The sequence below is a fragment of the Elephas maximus genome, chromosome 17 (genome assembly GCF_024166365.1).
Source record: "Elephas maximus indicus isolate mEleMax1 chromosome 17, mEleMax1 primary haplotype, whole genome shotgun sequence".
NCBI classification, from domain to species: Eukaryota; Metazoa; Chordata; class Mammalia; order Proboscidea; family Elephantidae; genus Elephas; species Elephas maximus.
This window is the reverse complement of record NC_064835.1, coordinates 71,253,532-71,268,949: the sequence shown is the minus strand read 5'-3', so window position 1 is coordinate 71,268,949 and position 15,418 is coordinate 71,253,532. Positions and strand designations below refer to the sequence as shown.

At 46.7% G+C, this 15,418-nt stretch overlaps 1 protein-coding gene across 1 annotated transcript in view; it reads right to left on the bottom strand.

Moving 5' to 3' along the window:
• Positions 1-14,709, bottom strand: part of SPRED2 (sprouty related EVH1 domain containing 2) — a 127,451-nt gene extending 112,742 nt beyond the window's left edge. Inside the window, exon 1 of the mRNA XM_049857373.1 lies at positions 14,040-14,709. Coding sequence (XP_049713330.1) covers positions 14,040-14,065 — 26 coding nt within the window. The 5' untranslated portion in view covers positions 14,066-14,709. The remainder of the gene's footprint in view (positions 1-14,039) is intronic.
• Positions 14,710-15,418: the final 709 nt, after the last annotated feature.

Below are 15,418 nucleotides of genomic sequence, written 5' to 3'. Positions count from 1 at the left end.
AACAATTCCATAGTTTTTCACCACATCAAAGATTCTGCTTCTAGGTCTGGCTGGCATCTGTCTCCTTCCCAACCCCACAGCACCTTCCTACAGAACCAAAGCCTCCTTTCAAATTTACAGTCCCTGACGGGGTGGATGACCCAGTAAGCCAGGTAAGCCTGTGCTTTACTTGGGCTTACTTACTAATCTGTAGTGAAACCCATATGAAATTGTTCACTACACTACACTCTGAGTGGGACTCACAGCAATGACTCCCAACTTTCCAAGTACAGGGAAAAAAAGCAGGGTCCTCCTCCCCCAGAGATTGTAGTTGTATTTCTTAATGACTGTGAATTGAAAAACAAAAAACACATGACCAAACATCCACTGTGAATTCAGCAGTATTTTAATAAAGTTGTATTTTATTAACTATAAAGGCAGCTATGTACATTGAAAAAAGAGTAATACATATATTCAGGCGCACTGTTCACCAATACTTGGCATGCATGTGGGTTCCCAGCTACTTGTTTGGGAACTGCTGGGTGGTGGCATCAGTTCAAGACATGCTGATGAGGTATCTAAATGCTGGGGAGGGCCCTTAAGTCTCTTATTCACCTTCCTCTGAAAGAAAAATGTAACAGGCTAATGAAGACACAACCAGGAGGATCTACAGTTGGCTCAATTTAGATTTCCCAGTGCATCCACTTCCATGTTGGAATTATCACCACCTCGGGCTTTGGTATTTTTAGTACCTCTTGTTTGGAGAAAAAGGGGTCTTTCTTACTTCAGTCCTCTGGCCTATTCTTGGCTTTCCTAGAAACGCTGCCTCAGGTAATAAACTAAGTTCCAATTCATATTCCAGTCTCTTCCTCATTGCTCACCGGGAATTATCTCAAAAGAGTAAGTACTGACAAGTGATGGGTAATTTGCATTTTAACCCTATTCAATTTGGGTAAATGGTTTAATATGAATGCTAATATTCCATCATTATTCCAATTAAGGAAACTATTACGTTAAAGTGCTTAATCAGGAGAATTAAGGAGAACTCCAGACACCTAAAATTAACCTCTAATAATCTTGACATTCATTTCATTTAAGTGCAATTTCCAAGCTATAAGCAACTCCCCGATTATGACTTCTGCTTAGGCACTTGGGGATCCCTGATAAGACTTAAAAGCAATTCATTTCCTAACTAGATTGATGTCTGATAGAATAAACTAAAAGGGCTGCAATTTAAATACAATCAAATTCCCAAGCAGTCACATTCCAGGAGACTTAAACATCATTATCTTGATCCTAGTAACAACAATGCTATTCGCATCAGAAACAACACAACCACTTCCTCTTTCTTTGACCTTCTCTGTTTAATTACTTCCTGTGATTTCTTCTAGGGCTGAGCGTGCCTGAGGCGGCAGGCTTTCTGTAGTGACTGATTCGTGTGGACGGTGCCGAAAGCCAGCTGACCATCAGATATCATCCACACCACACTGGGACTTCACATTTCTTTCCTAGGGATGGATCTTTGGGGGCTCCTGGCATTCACCAAGAACTTGTTTAAGTTATAAGAAAACGCCTTCCAGCACATTCCCCCTCTAAAGTCAAGCCGCACCTCAGCGCCGGCAGGAAGTTCTGCCAGGGATGGAGAAGGGCAGGAGACGGGTATCTCTCGCTGTATAAGCACCACCTACTTGCCCAATGAGCTTCGTCAACGAGCGGATCCCAAACGCCGAATATGTGAAGTCACTTTTTTTTTTAAGGTCTGGGCAATGAAAGCAAGCCTGGTAGCTGTGCGCTCACCACCTACCATCCTAACTACAGGGAAGCCTTTGTGGCTTTAAGTGTGGCCCCTGGATCAGCACCACCTGGGAGATGTTAAAAATGTGGAATCTCAGACCTTGCGGAACCAGAATCCTCATTTTAGAAGATGCCTTAGATGATCCCTATGCACATTCGAGTGTGAAAAACACTGATACAGATTTTCCTCTCAAAATAACCAGCTGCTGTAGAGTCGATTCTGAGTCATGTCAACCCCATCTGGTCAGAGTAGAACTGAGCTCCATAGGGTTCTCAACGGCTGAGTTTTCAGAAATAGATCAACAGGCCTTTCTTTCAAGGCGCCTCTGGGTGGACTCGAACCGCTAACTTTCCAATTAGCAGCCAAGCGTGTTAACAGTTTGTATCACCCAGGAACTCCCCTCTCGGAATAAACCAAATCCGTTGCCGTTAAGTCGATCAAGACTCACAGCACGCCCAGAGGACAGAGTGAAGCTCCTCGTAGGCTGATCCTTAGGGAGGCAGGCTGCCGCATCTTTCTCCCACGGAGCGGCTGGCGGGTTCAAACCATCGGCTTTCAGTCAGCAGCCCAGCTCTTTAATCACTGCGCCAACAACGCTCCTTCCTCTCAAAACAGCTAGGCTGAAATACAGGCCCAGGTGAACACTGTGCTTTGTCAGCCATTTTACTTGCACATGCTTTCCATCAGGGGTAGGGAGGCTAGTTCTCTTTCTAAAAGAAGTATTTGTAGAGCTGCTGTTTATCTCAGTGCAGAAAAGGCCTTCTATTCCACAGGATTCTAAAACCAAAACCAAACCTGTAGCCTTAGAGTCGTTTCTGACTCATACAGACTCTATAGGACAGAGCAGAACTGCTCCATAGGGTTTCCAAGGAGTGGCTGGTGGATTCCAACTGCTGACCTTTTGGTTAGCAGCCGAGCTCTTAAACACTGCGCCACCAGGGCCCCACAGGATTCTAAGGGGGTCCTAATTTCATCAGCCCAATAGTTGTGTAAGTCAAGCTCTGCACGCACCACCATTTTTTATAAGGAGAAAACTGAGGCTCCATGAGGTTATAATGTAGTTTTAGATACATGGAATTTGAAGTCAAAAGACCCAGGTGAAAAATAACGAATCCTGTCTTGTGACCTCAGGCAAGATGCTTTTGTGCACCTGTAGGGTGTGGATGCAGAACTGTCGGACAGACTCCACCTGCAGGTGTGTATGCACAGACACACACGCACACTCATCCTAAAAATGACTTGAAGAACTTGTTAGGGGATTCTAATAAAGGCATGAAGCTCCTTTAAAGCTCTGGATGAGGAGTCCCTCAAACCTCCTCCCCCCAAGTCCCACAAGGGCATTTCTAGCTTGCAGCTTCAGAAGGAACCCTGAGGGAGGAGGGCAAGAAAAGGGAAACAACTGTAGCAACCAATTAATCAATCATCAAGATGATGCTGTCATCATGCCTTTAAGGCACATGAAAGTGCCTAGTGTACTATAAGCAGTTACTGCCTCGGTGGTGCAAACAGTACGTGCTGGGCTACCAACAGAAGGGCTGGCGGTTCAATACCCAACCATGGGCGCTTCCCAGGAAAAACCTGGCAATCTGCTTCTGAAACTTCAGTCATGAAAACCCTATGGAATACAGTTCTACTCTACAACACAGGGGACCGTGGCAACTGGTCTGGGTTTGTTGTTGTTTTTAGCACCCTAAAATGAAAGCTCCCTGAGGGGCAGGGACTTCATGTGAGCAACCAAGCCACGGCTCACGGTAAGGTCTGGCAGAGTAGGTGCTCCATATTTACAGTAAATGAATGCCGGACGATAGGCACTCCAGGGCTCCCCTTCCTCTTGCCTCACTCCTGCTGTTATTTATTTTATCCAATAAAATATTTTATACACAGTTTTACAATGGGGACCCAAGCTGTGCACTCAAAGCCTACCGAACTCCAAAATGATACCTGTAATCTGCTGTCATGTGCTGTCAACTTGATTCTGACTCCTAGTGACCCCATGTGACAGAGCTGAGCTGCCCTATAGGATTTCCAAGGCTTTAAATCTTTACAGAAGCAGATTGCCACATCTTTCTCCTGAGGGGCGGCTGGTGGATTTGAACTGCTGACCTTTCAGTTAGCAGCTGAGCAGTTAACCAATACATCACCAGGGCTCCTTCCTATAATCTAGAATACCCTAATTTTCCTTAGTATAAAAGACAGCTAAGACTGGGCAGTAAGTGCCTCAACGCTGGTTTGCAGATAGCAGCATTTTGTTCAGAAACATGTTCACACAGAGACTAATGAGGAGGCAACCATTATGCTTTCAGGGCCAGAAGTGGGACACTGAGCCAGAGCACACCATCCGAGCCGAGCAGACCCCCTTTGGGATTTTGAGTCTGAGAAAAATCACAGACTTGATTCAACCTATGAAGCAAAGGAGAGAAATTTAATGACTATATTAAGATTATACTCAAGCTTATGCAACTTTAAAAGGTGTGGTGCCATTAATTACTTTTGTGTGTGGGCCTTCTAGCCAGTCTTGAAACTCCCACCCAGATGACTGGGCGGGACTATGTGATAGGGTAATTGTGGCCTACCAAGGGGATTCGTCAGTTTTGCCTTAAAAGAGAGCCAGCCAATTCCAGAGCAGAGAAGAGGATCCTACCACTACCTAGGAAGGACAGCCAGCAACGGAAACAAGCTGCAACCCTGAAGATGATGAGAAGCGGTGGGAGGAAAGACCCAGCAGCAGGAGACGGTAGAGTGGGCTTCCTGGCCCTCTGAGAGAGAAAGCTTAATGCTTTTGGGGAGAGGCCTAGGGCCAGGGAGATGTGTGCCTGCAAGCATGGTTGGGAAGAGGCTGTCCTGCTGTATCCTGAACTGTATCTTGAGTGTTCCTGAGCCTGAATTGTAATCTGTTACTTCCCTAATAAGGCCCATAATTGTGAGTATGGTCTGTGAATTGTGTGTGGCCACTGCAACGAATTATCAAACCCAGCAAGGAAATGGAATGCTGTGGGAGGGACAGTTGGTGTCAGAACTGGTAAAGATGGCGGAGAGAGGAGGTGTGTCTGACCTCCACCTCATGGGAGTCAGCCTTGTGCTGTTGATCTTGGTTTTTCTTGCCCCTTGTAGGATTGGAGGAGGTCAGACACTGGCCCCACGCCATTTTTACAAAAGGTCTGTAAAAGTAAAAGTGCTGGGATGTTGATGATTAAATTATATCTCAGGTCCAACACTACTTCTGTATTCCTACTCCCTCATCTACTTTATTCCTTGGCTGGAAATATAAAATGAAAACACCAACGTGGCACGCAAGTAGACACAACATGTCATAAGCCAACTTCTAAGAGAACCCTCAGTCTCACCCACACCCACCAAGCCTATTGACTGTTGTTTCACAAACTGTTTGAACGATGTTAGTAACATGGTTTCTAAACCACAAATGAGAAAAAGGGTAGGGATGGCAAGGGAGCCAAGGATGCCACTACAGGTAGGCATACTGACAGTAAGAGAGGGGATGAGCTACTAAAAGACAAAAAACTTGCAAAAAGCACAGCTGACTAGGCTTACTGAGTAAAGGGGCCAAGAGCCAGCTGGCCATTTTGAATATTCTAATACAAGAAATAAGGTGCTATTCCAGAGGGATCTAGCAGGATAGCACTGGAAAGGCCAAACGTAACAGCAGAACATGACTTAGAGGCTCCAATTCTTCCCCACAAACTCCCTGAGGAGCCTTGAGCAAGTCATTTCAACTCAGGTATGAAGCGAGAATTTAATTGTGAGGTTGAAACAGCTCATGGATGCTGTCTGCCTTGTAAATCCTGAAAATAAATAATACCTTGTTATGTGATGTGAGACATATTACCAGTGGAGGATGGGTGGCACTGAATTCTCAATTTGTCAGGTGCTGTGCTAAAACAAGAATGGAGCCCTGCTGGTGCAGTGATTAAGCGCTTGGCTGCTAAACTGAAAGGTTGGCAGGTTTCAAGCCACCAGCTGCTCTGCGGGAGAAAGATGTGGCAGTCTGCTTCTGCAGAGCTTATAGTCTTGGAAACCCTATGGGGCAGTTCTACTGTGTCCTAAAGGGTCACTTTAAGTTGGAATTGACTTGATGGCAATGGGTGCTAAAATGATTTACCGATACTATCTCATTTCTGCTTTTTAATAGCCCGTTAAGTAGACAGCAGGATGAATCTCATTTACACTAACTCAGGCCACGTGGGCTAGGGGACTCACCAGGGCCCCCTCGTCAGTAGGGGGCAGAAGTAGGGTCCGACCCCAAAACCCGTGTTTTTTCTGGTACCGGCACGGCAGCCTTCACCCTTAGTAGGGAAAAGCAACCTCTAAGTTTTTTTGGATGTAGGCACAACACGAATAACGGTTTAAATTTTTATATGGGGTAAGATTATTTTTCAATAAATCAGTATTTCAACCAATCAGTAATCATTTACGGAAAGCCTATTATGTGCTCAGCACTCTGCCAGGCCCTGGGTATAAGTCAATCAACCATTATTCCCACACCTCGAAGGGCAGATGGGCCAAGTTTCTCTGAGCGTCATGCCCTATCCTCAGGGTAGGATGCAAATACAAAATAAACAGCACTTATCTGAACAAGCAGAGGTCTCTGGGTAGAACAGGCATGAACCCACCCAGCAGCGCTGTGGAAGAAAGGCCTGGCAATCTGCTTCCATAAAGATGGCAGCCAAGAAAACCCAATGGAGTTCAGTTCTACTCCGTAACATATGGGATCACCATGAGTTGAAATTGATTCCACAGCAATAGGCTTTTTTTTTTTTTAATTCAAAAATCAGTATTCAAGGCCAGCGTCAAAGCAATGCAATGAGAAAAATAAAAAGGAAATACTGAAAATGAAATAACAAAGATATCGTTACCAGACAAACAAAGGAAAGACTATTTAAAAAATTAACCTAATAATTAAGCCTTAGGCATTTATGAATGGACCACAGGGAATATAGCTCAGAATGAAAACAACCAGATTTTTAAAAATCATTATTTCAGTACACTGAGGAGCCAAAGACATACATTTTATAAGCCGCCCGTATTTTTTCTAATCTCTTCCATCACAAGTGCTAAATGATAGTTAAGTCAATATCCATTTCACCTCTTCCCTTGTAAGCACAACCTTGATATTAAAAAAAAATTCAACTACCTTTTGAGAGTAGCACACGTAACAATTCATAAAGTATTAAAAGTATTAAACACTTAAGCACAATTTGCTATCATGCAAGATGCTGTGTATTTTGGATAAAGATTACCTGAGAAAAGGAAACAAGCCTGTAGTTATAAAACAGTTGCTGCTTATCCTGGTGAACTCCTACGTAATCAGCATCAAGTATCCTACTGAGACCTTGGCCCGACTTCCTTTCCATGACATGGGACCCATGTCAAACTGTGATGATAATCCTTCATCCAGACCATGTGTACGGAAAACACATTTTGCTCCACAACACATTACTTCCACTCCGAAGTCACTAAAAGCCCTGGAAAATACCTAAAAACCACCATCAATGTTTTCGTTTCAAATACTGATTAAAAAGAAACGTTTCTAAGAATAAGGTACCGAGTTTATCAATACGACTTGGTCTTAAAAAAAAAAAAAAATCAGCCAAATTTACTTAAGAGAAAACAAGCCAAAACAAACCAGCGTACACATGCACACACATGTACACAACTCCCTGTTCGGCTCTAATTATCACCTTGTTGAATTTATTAGGATTTTGCTGTTAGGTTGTATATGTGTTCGGTCTGGTAGTATGAACCGTGCCAATACTGGAGCTCATCAGGACAGCTACCTCCAACTCAAGTGTTAGGACTCCACTAGAAGAACACTGCAGCTACTGCTAACTGTTAATACGGGCAGCCCCGGGTTACCAACGAGATCAGTTCCTGTGTCTTTAGGTCAAGTCTCTACGTAAGTCAGAACAGGTGCATACGGTTCTTATTTAGCCTTAGTTTAGTAAGTTGGCATCGGCTTGATGGCAACGGGTTTGGTTTGGTTTAATGAAAGAGGGAGCCGTGGGGATGCAGTGGTTAAAGCAATGAACTGCTAACAGAAAGGTTGGCAATTTCAAACCACCAGTGGCTCCATGGGAGAAAGATGTGACAGCCTGCTTCAGTAGAGATTTACAGCCTTGGAAACCCTATGGGGTCGCTATGAGTGGGAATCCACTCGACAGCAGGGGGTGGGTTAGTACAAGACAAGACTCAAAGCCTTTTCAAGGATTTAAAAGCTGCAGATGCAGCAAGTGTAGGTGACTGTGAGGAAGAATGTGTTCCAAGTAGGCACTGGTTCAGTCGTTTCAAAGCGAGGGCAAATTTACATAATACTAAAGGGCAAGGAGAAGTTGAGAGTTGTTGGTAAGTTGGAGGTTCAGAACCCAGGGACTTACTGTATTGTGATTTCTGCAGAGATTCTCCTGCAAAAGCAGAAACACAGGTCCTGGCTTACAGAGCTCAAGATCTCCTACATCCCAGTTCCTCTAACAGTGACTGGAATCAAAATGGTTTTGAGTTGTCAGTCACAGAGACCAACACATTTCCATAAAATACACCAAGGACTTCATGTGAACGTGGTTTCTGAGAAAGGGGCTCATATATACCCTAAGTTAACCAGAGATAACAACTGTAATTATTAGGTTAGTTAGCAGGAGCCAAACAGCATTTTTAAAAATTTAAGTCCATTATGTTATTCAATAGATATTTAGTAAGCAACCACAATATGCACAATGGTACTGGGCCAACAACTAGAAAATGAGGCAGTTGAGAACTAACCCTGAATTCAAAAAGCTCATATTCTGGTCCAGAATCTGGCTGGGTATAAGCCCAACGCTAAATGGTGATAACTGCTATTCAGTGTGGAGATAAATACCATAAAGAGTAACCTATTTGGACTTGGAGAGTGAGGAGGAGGGGAAGTCAAGGAAGACCTCGAAGGAATGGCTCGGGGCTGGATGGGGGAATGAGCAGAGCTTTACTTCTTGGTGACAGGAAGGGAGAAAGGTGAGAATTCCAGAATAAAGAGCAAGAGCTACACAGACTGCTGAGCCAGAATAGTGTCTGGTATTCACACTGATTCACTTTTTGTATCTTTTTAATTGGTTAAAGGAACAAGAAAGCAGAGGATGAGCTATGGCCAGAAAGCAGGGAATGCTTGCTAACATCCACGCAGAAACAAACCCAGATGACTATCAGCAGATGGAGGTCTAGTCTGGGCCAGCTAACTACCGGTGCTAACTCTCTGTGCAGCCTGGTAGTAGGCACCTAACTTCACACAATGACGTGTCTGGCTTCCAAGATCCTGAAGACCCTTTCCAAGTTTTTTTGTTTTGTCTTGCTTTCAAGATTTTCTGATGAGCAGACCAAGATTCCGATTCTGCACAATCAACTCTATGTTTTTAAATATTTAAGGATTCTACTCATGTAGAGCAAAACACAACCCTTTTTAAGGCTAACGTAAACAGAATTAATCAATACTTGCTATACTGAGCTGAATTTCCACGATGAATGTAGATGTGACATTCCAGTAATAGCCAACTCTAGACTTGCACACATGCACACTGCACACAGACACAGTTATCTTCAAGTGTACCACAGAATTCTCAAACCCAAATTTATTTAAAATTACTTTAATTCAGTATGTGCCTAAGTATTTTCAGGGAAGATGAGTGAAGTAGAAAACAACTATGGCAAAGGCAGACTACCACCAACTCACAAGAACTATGGACAACATGACTGGCAGAAACCATAGAGGCTTTGAAGTCAGAATGACTAAGGGTGGGCACCCCTACCCCTTTTGAGGCAGTACCTCACAGCAGTGAAAGCACAGACTTCTTTCTGAACCAGGCAGCCAGGAGTTCAAATCCCAGGTCCTTCAGTTACTAACAGTATGACCTTGGGCCAACTAACATGTCTGCGCTTCAACTTCCTCTACAACTGAAGATACTACCACCTACTTCATATAGTTGTTGAGAAGACAAAAATAAGTAAACCAAACCTGTTGCCCTCAAGTTGATTCCAACTCAGAGTGACCCTATAGGACAGAGTAGAACGGCCTCATAGTTTCCAAGAAACGCCTGGTGGGTTTGAACTACCAACCTTTTAGTTAGCAGCCAAAGCAGTTAACCACTACGCCACCAGGGTTTCCAGATGAGTAAAGTACTATAAAAAAATTTTGCTGTCTTGGGCAAGTAACTTAAACTTCCTCATCAGCTAAATGAGTAAACCCTTCTTCACCTGGTTATTTGAAAATTAATGACTGAGCCTTTAACAAACCTACCTCAGTGCCTTGTAAAGAGCCATAATGGACACCCATTTTCTGCTTGGCATTGTACTGCAAGCTTTACACAGGCTGTCTAATTTAATTTTCACGTCAACTCCATGAAGTAGGTGGTATTTATTCACTCAGGTGAAACTTGCCTTAGATCATAAAGTGAGCAAACGGCTAAGCCTTGAACCTTAAGTATAAGCTAAAAATGCATTTAACATGGGGTCCTTGATTGGACGCTGGCTGAAAGAAACAGCTAGGAAAGACATTTTTCAGACAACTGAGACTGAGTGTTAAAGACATCAGGGATTATTCTTAATTTTGTAAAATGTGATAATGATATTGTGGTTTCACAGAAGTGTTTTCTTTTGAGAAGCAAGCTTAAGTATTTAAGTGTAAGAGTCTCGATATTTGTAATTTATTTGAAATGGCTTGGCAAAAACATTCAAGCTTTTTTTTTTTTGGAGAAATAGGAAACCTTTCAATATTAGGAAAAATGTGACTGAAGGCAAAACTGCAAATCCATTCCCAGCAAGAAGTGTGGCAGAGGAGAGTCACGGTAAGAGCAAGTAGAAAGCTGAACGGTGTCCTAATGTCTTCTGAGTTGTTCTGTCTGCTAATTTCCAAGCCATTCATTTTCACGATCAAATGCTTTCAAAGTACAAAGTATGATTTAAAAAAAAAAAAAAAAAAAAACTTCTACTTCTCTGTACAAAAAGAAAAAAGGAAACCCTGGTGGTGTAGCAGTTAAGAGCTACATCTGCTAACCAAAAGATCAGTAGTTCGAATCTACCAGAAACTCCTCGGAAACTCTATAGGGCAGTTCTATTCTGTCCTATAGGGTCGCTATGAGTTGAAATCAACTTGAAGGCAATGGGTTTTTTTTTTTTTTTTTTCTGGTACAAAAAACACTTTCAACAGTTTGTTGCTGCTCTTTTCCAATTAATTTTAAAAATCTGTAGAATTGTCAATCTTAGCATGCATGTCTATCTATTGTGGGCTCAAAGGAGAATGATCAGAGTCTTCTCTACCCAGTACCTGTCTTTTAGCACCATCAATGAGAAAAGCAGACATGCCTTCTTGAATTGCTGTATATTTATTAGAGGAATTTTACAGTGGGATCCGAAAGAAATTAGAAGACAAAGTATCTTTTTTAAATTAAACACGATTTTACCAGTTGGAAGATTGTTTTACTGCATTCTGATGCTAAATCTAACAAATAATTAAATATTTGTACTTTTTCATAAAAATCGTAAGTATGTATACACTACCAAGAAAATCTGTTTTACCTAAGGTACAAATACATTTCCTCTAGGTCTCCAGTTTGATGTCACTAATTCTCTTTTATAAGTAACACACCCTGACTACTTCCAAAAGGTATTCGAGGGATTCCAAACAAAATCACTACAGGGGTAAACAGAAGACTAAAATTCACAGAGATGAAAGGGTAAACCAGTCTAGCAAAAACCCAGGCTAATATGGCTCCTGTAGTCAAGCAATCATTTTAGCACTGAGCTTGCAGACAGTATGGGGGGAAAAATAAATAATAAAACCACCAACAACAAAAAAGCAATTACAGAAAGCTCTGTAACTCACAGAGAGAAACCTTCCTGGCACTAACATTAAAAAGCAATTTTTCAGATCCTTGAACAACATAACCGACAGTGTCTACAATGACAGTTCACAGCCCGCTTTCTTCCTTGGTATTTCAGGTCTTATGCCAAGGTCATCATATTAAAAGTAACTGAGAGAAAGCCATTTCTGCAGTAGGCTAAGCCCCAAGGCTTTCTAACTGAAATCAGAACCTGTCTTCAAATATCCATTGTCTCAACAGGCTTCTGACAGCCAGCTGCATGTTGAACTAGCTCTGAGAGCATGGAATAGAGATATTTATTTCTCTGCTGATGATCCAACCAGGAATCCTTTGGCTTTAGATACCAGATGGGGCAGGATGCCACCAAAAGGAAGAGGCCTGGCCTGTTACTCATAAGGAATGGAGCAAAGGAAACCTGACGCAGTGTGGTCTAAGAAGACTCCAAGATTTCCCAGCCCAGAGCTTGGCCACATCCCTCCTGGCTACTGTGTCCTTCACTGCTACTTGTGTACATGGATACAAAGGAGGACTGATAAAATACCTGTCTACTGGTCTAGTCCGAAAGGGGGCAAGGCCCAGCCGCACATTCCTTCCCCTCCATATTTCAGCCAGAAAAGGACAGCTTTTTCAATATTACCATTTCAAGACTCTGTATACGAAGGTAAGGCAAAAAATCTACAATGAAAAGACCAGCAGATGTGGTGGGACAACCGTGACATGCACACCAGGCAGGATCCTCTCCAGCGATGGGTGTCTAGGGCCAGTAGTTACTGCAGACAAAGCTCCCTGGGGACCCACAGGAAGGAAATTCCCTTTCCCAAACACCAACCCTCTAGTCTGGCAACAGCAAACGCCAAAGGCTAAAGGGGCATTAAGCAAAACAGCGAGTTGATCTTGGAGTAGAGTGTAACATTCTGCCTGTGACCTGCTTCAAGACAAGACCTCGCCTTCATGCCTCCCTCTAGCCCAGCACTGAGTCACTTCCCCTCCCTGCACTCCTCCAGAGTCTCAACGCTTGCCTGGGGCAAAAGAACCCCGGCGTCGGAAGCTTGCTGCCCGCAGCCCTACACCCCCGCGCCGACACGCGCGGGACCTCCCTTCAGGCGCGCGGCTGGGGACCGGCTGGGGACCGGCTCTCCGCTCCAAGCGGGCGCCGCCACTACCTTGCCTAATGGCAGCTCTGAATGAAAGAAGCCGAGGCAGGCTTCGGATTTATGAATGTGCAGGGGAGGAGGGGAGGAATATCATGTGACAATAAAGAAGAGCGTCTTATTCACAAAAAAAAGTGGCTGGTGGCGGGCAGAGGCACTGAGCGGCAGTCGTGGCCGCGATGCGGTGACCGCTGGGACCCGAGGCCAAAGATCTGAGGCACCGGGCCCAGTGGTCCTGCCCCACGATGTACCCGCGATTGCAAACGCATCGGGCAGGGGAGGGAAAAAGCCAACCGGACCCGGCCGCTGCGAGGCAGATGGGAGCTGCGCCTTGGTCCCGGGCTGGCAAAAGGTACCGGTCCCACGCAGGACGACGGGTCTGCCCGGGAGCCCCCGGGCGGAGCGCCCCGAGCTTTGTTCCTCTCGGGCTCGCGGGCTGGGCACGCTCGCCCCGGGCGCGCGCACACACACGCACACACATGCACACACACAAACACACGCGCGCGCGCACACACACGTACACACACTCGTTGGCAGCGCGCTGCCCTACACGCTCCCACCCCCGCCGCACACGCTTCCGATCCGCCCCGACCCTGCGGGGCGCGTGTCCCGGCCCACAAGCGCGTGCACACACACTCACACGCGCCGCGGGACCCCTCGGGCGGTTCCAGCACGCCCGCCCGCGCAGGGACTCGGCGCATGCAGACCCCTGCGCAACCCAGTCGTCCCCTCGCTCCGCGGTGTTTTTTATGAATGAAAATGTGGTATGCAAATGAGAGCGATTCAAGAAAACGAAATGGCGGAGCCTGGGCCCCAGAGGGCTCCCGAAGGGACCGCCGGGCGACCGGCGGGGCGGAAGAGTCACAAAGTCACCCTGTAAAAACCCACCGACCTGGGGAGCCGAAGCGGGGTTATCAGGTCTTGCGCTCCGGCCGCCCATGATTTCGGGGACAGGAGGCTGAGAAGTCCCCGGAGAGGGCGCGGGGACCGCCCCGAGGTCACCCGCGCGCCCTTGGCCCCAGCAACCGCCCCCGGACCGCCGACCCTGGGTGCACCGCCGCCGGCTTGTGGCAGCTTTTGTCCCCCTCCCCACTCCAACAACAAGGGGGGAAATCTCGCGCCTCAACCCGACAGGCCAGCGAGTCGCTGCACCCCACGCCAAGTTCACCCCACGAGCGTCCCCGTGCGCGTCCTCAGCCCCAGCCCCCCATTCTGCCCTCGCGGGGCACCCTCGTCCCACCCCGGGGCCAAACTTACTCGTCCGGGTGTGTTTCTTCGGTCATTTTCTTGTTCACCTAGACGCCTGTCCCGCGGCGGGCAGCTTCGCTCCCTTCATCTTCCTGTCCGCTCACCCCCTTTCTTCACATCTCCGGAGATCGCCCGATTTGGGGAGGGGGGGGCGGCTAGAGATGAAGGGGCGCCGCAGGCAGAAAGGGAACGAAGGACGACCGGAGCGCGGGGTGGCGCTTTGGGGGAAGGGGTGCAAAGGCAAACTGCCGGGAGAGTGAGCGCCGCAGCGAGGAGGGGCGCCGCGGAGGGGCGAGGCGGGCGGAGGCTCCGGGGGGCTCGGCGCGGGCGGAGGGAGAGAGATTTGGGCAGGGGACGGCGATGGGGGGAGAGGAGAAAAACAAGCGCGCCTTGGAGCCGCGGGGACTGCTGAGAGGAGCAGGAGAAGAGGGGCCGGCCGCAGGCGGGGGCTCGGTCCGGGGTCGCCCCCGGGAGGCCGGGCCAATCACGGTTCCGGGGAGCGGTCGGAGGCCCGGGGAGGTGCGCCTGGGAGGCGGTGCAGGGCGCCCCGTCCGAGCCCCATCTCTCGACTCCGCCGATTTACTCCATATTGGATTCTCACCGCCGCCAACAGGAGGAGGAAGTAGGGCGGAAGCGATGACGTCTTCCCAGCGGCCAGAGGTGGTGGAGTGCAAAAAGCTTCCTACTTGCGACCGAAAAAAAAAAAAAGAAGAAAAAAAAAAAAACTTTGTCCCGCCTACTGAGCATGCCCGGCTTCCTTTCCCCCTCCCTCCTGGCTTCCACTCCCGGAGGAACCCCGGAGCGGAGTTGTTTGCGTCGCGTTTGTCTGGCTCCGGATCCTCCCCAATCAGTGCTCCGGGTTTTAGGAAGCTCAGAGGAGGGAGAAGGCAGGAGCACAGGGGGACTCGCACACATCTGGCTCCTGTTTGGTCTCCTCCCTCCTTCCAAACCCCAGGATTAAAAAAGAGGAGAGGGGCTGGGAAAGGGAAGGCAGAGGTATGGGGTTAAACGGCAGGAGGACCGACTACCCTCATTGTGGGAGGGAGGGTGGGGGCGGCGCAGGTGTCTGAGGCACCCCACCAGAAGGGGAGGGAAGGAGGGTGAGGAGAGCCTTTGCCAAGGTTCTGAATGGCAGTGGCTTTTCAGTGTCATGTAAGTCTTGTGATCCTTTTTTGTCCTGGCAGGGGAACGGGCATTTTTAAGAAGTCATTATTTGTGCATTAAAAAAAAAAAAAGATAAATTTAACAGCCCGAAAACGTTTGCATTTCAGTAGAAATACTGTCCTTTATCTAATGAAAAGATAACCCTGAATATATTTTAATTATCCAGTAAATCGCCCTCATGTCGGTGGAGGATGGCCCTTGTCCCAAGCCCTTGAAGGCTATCT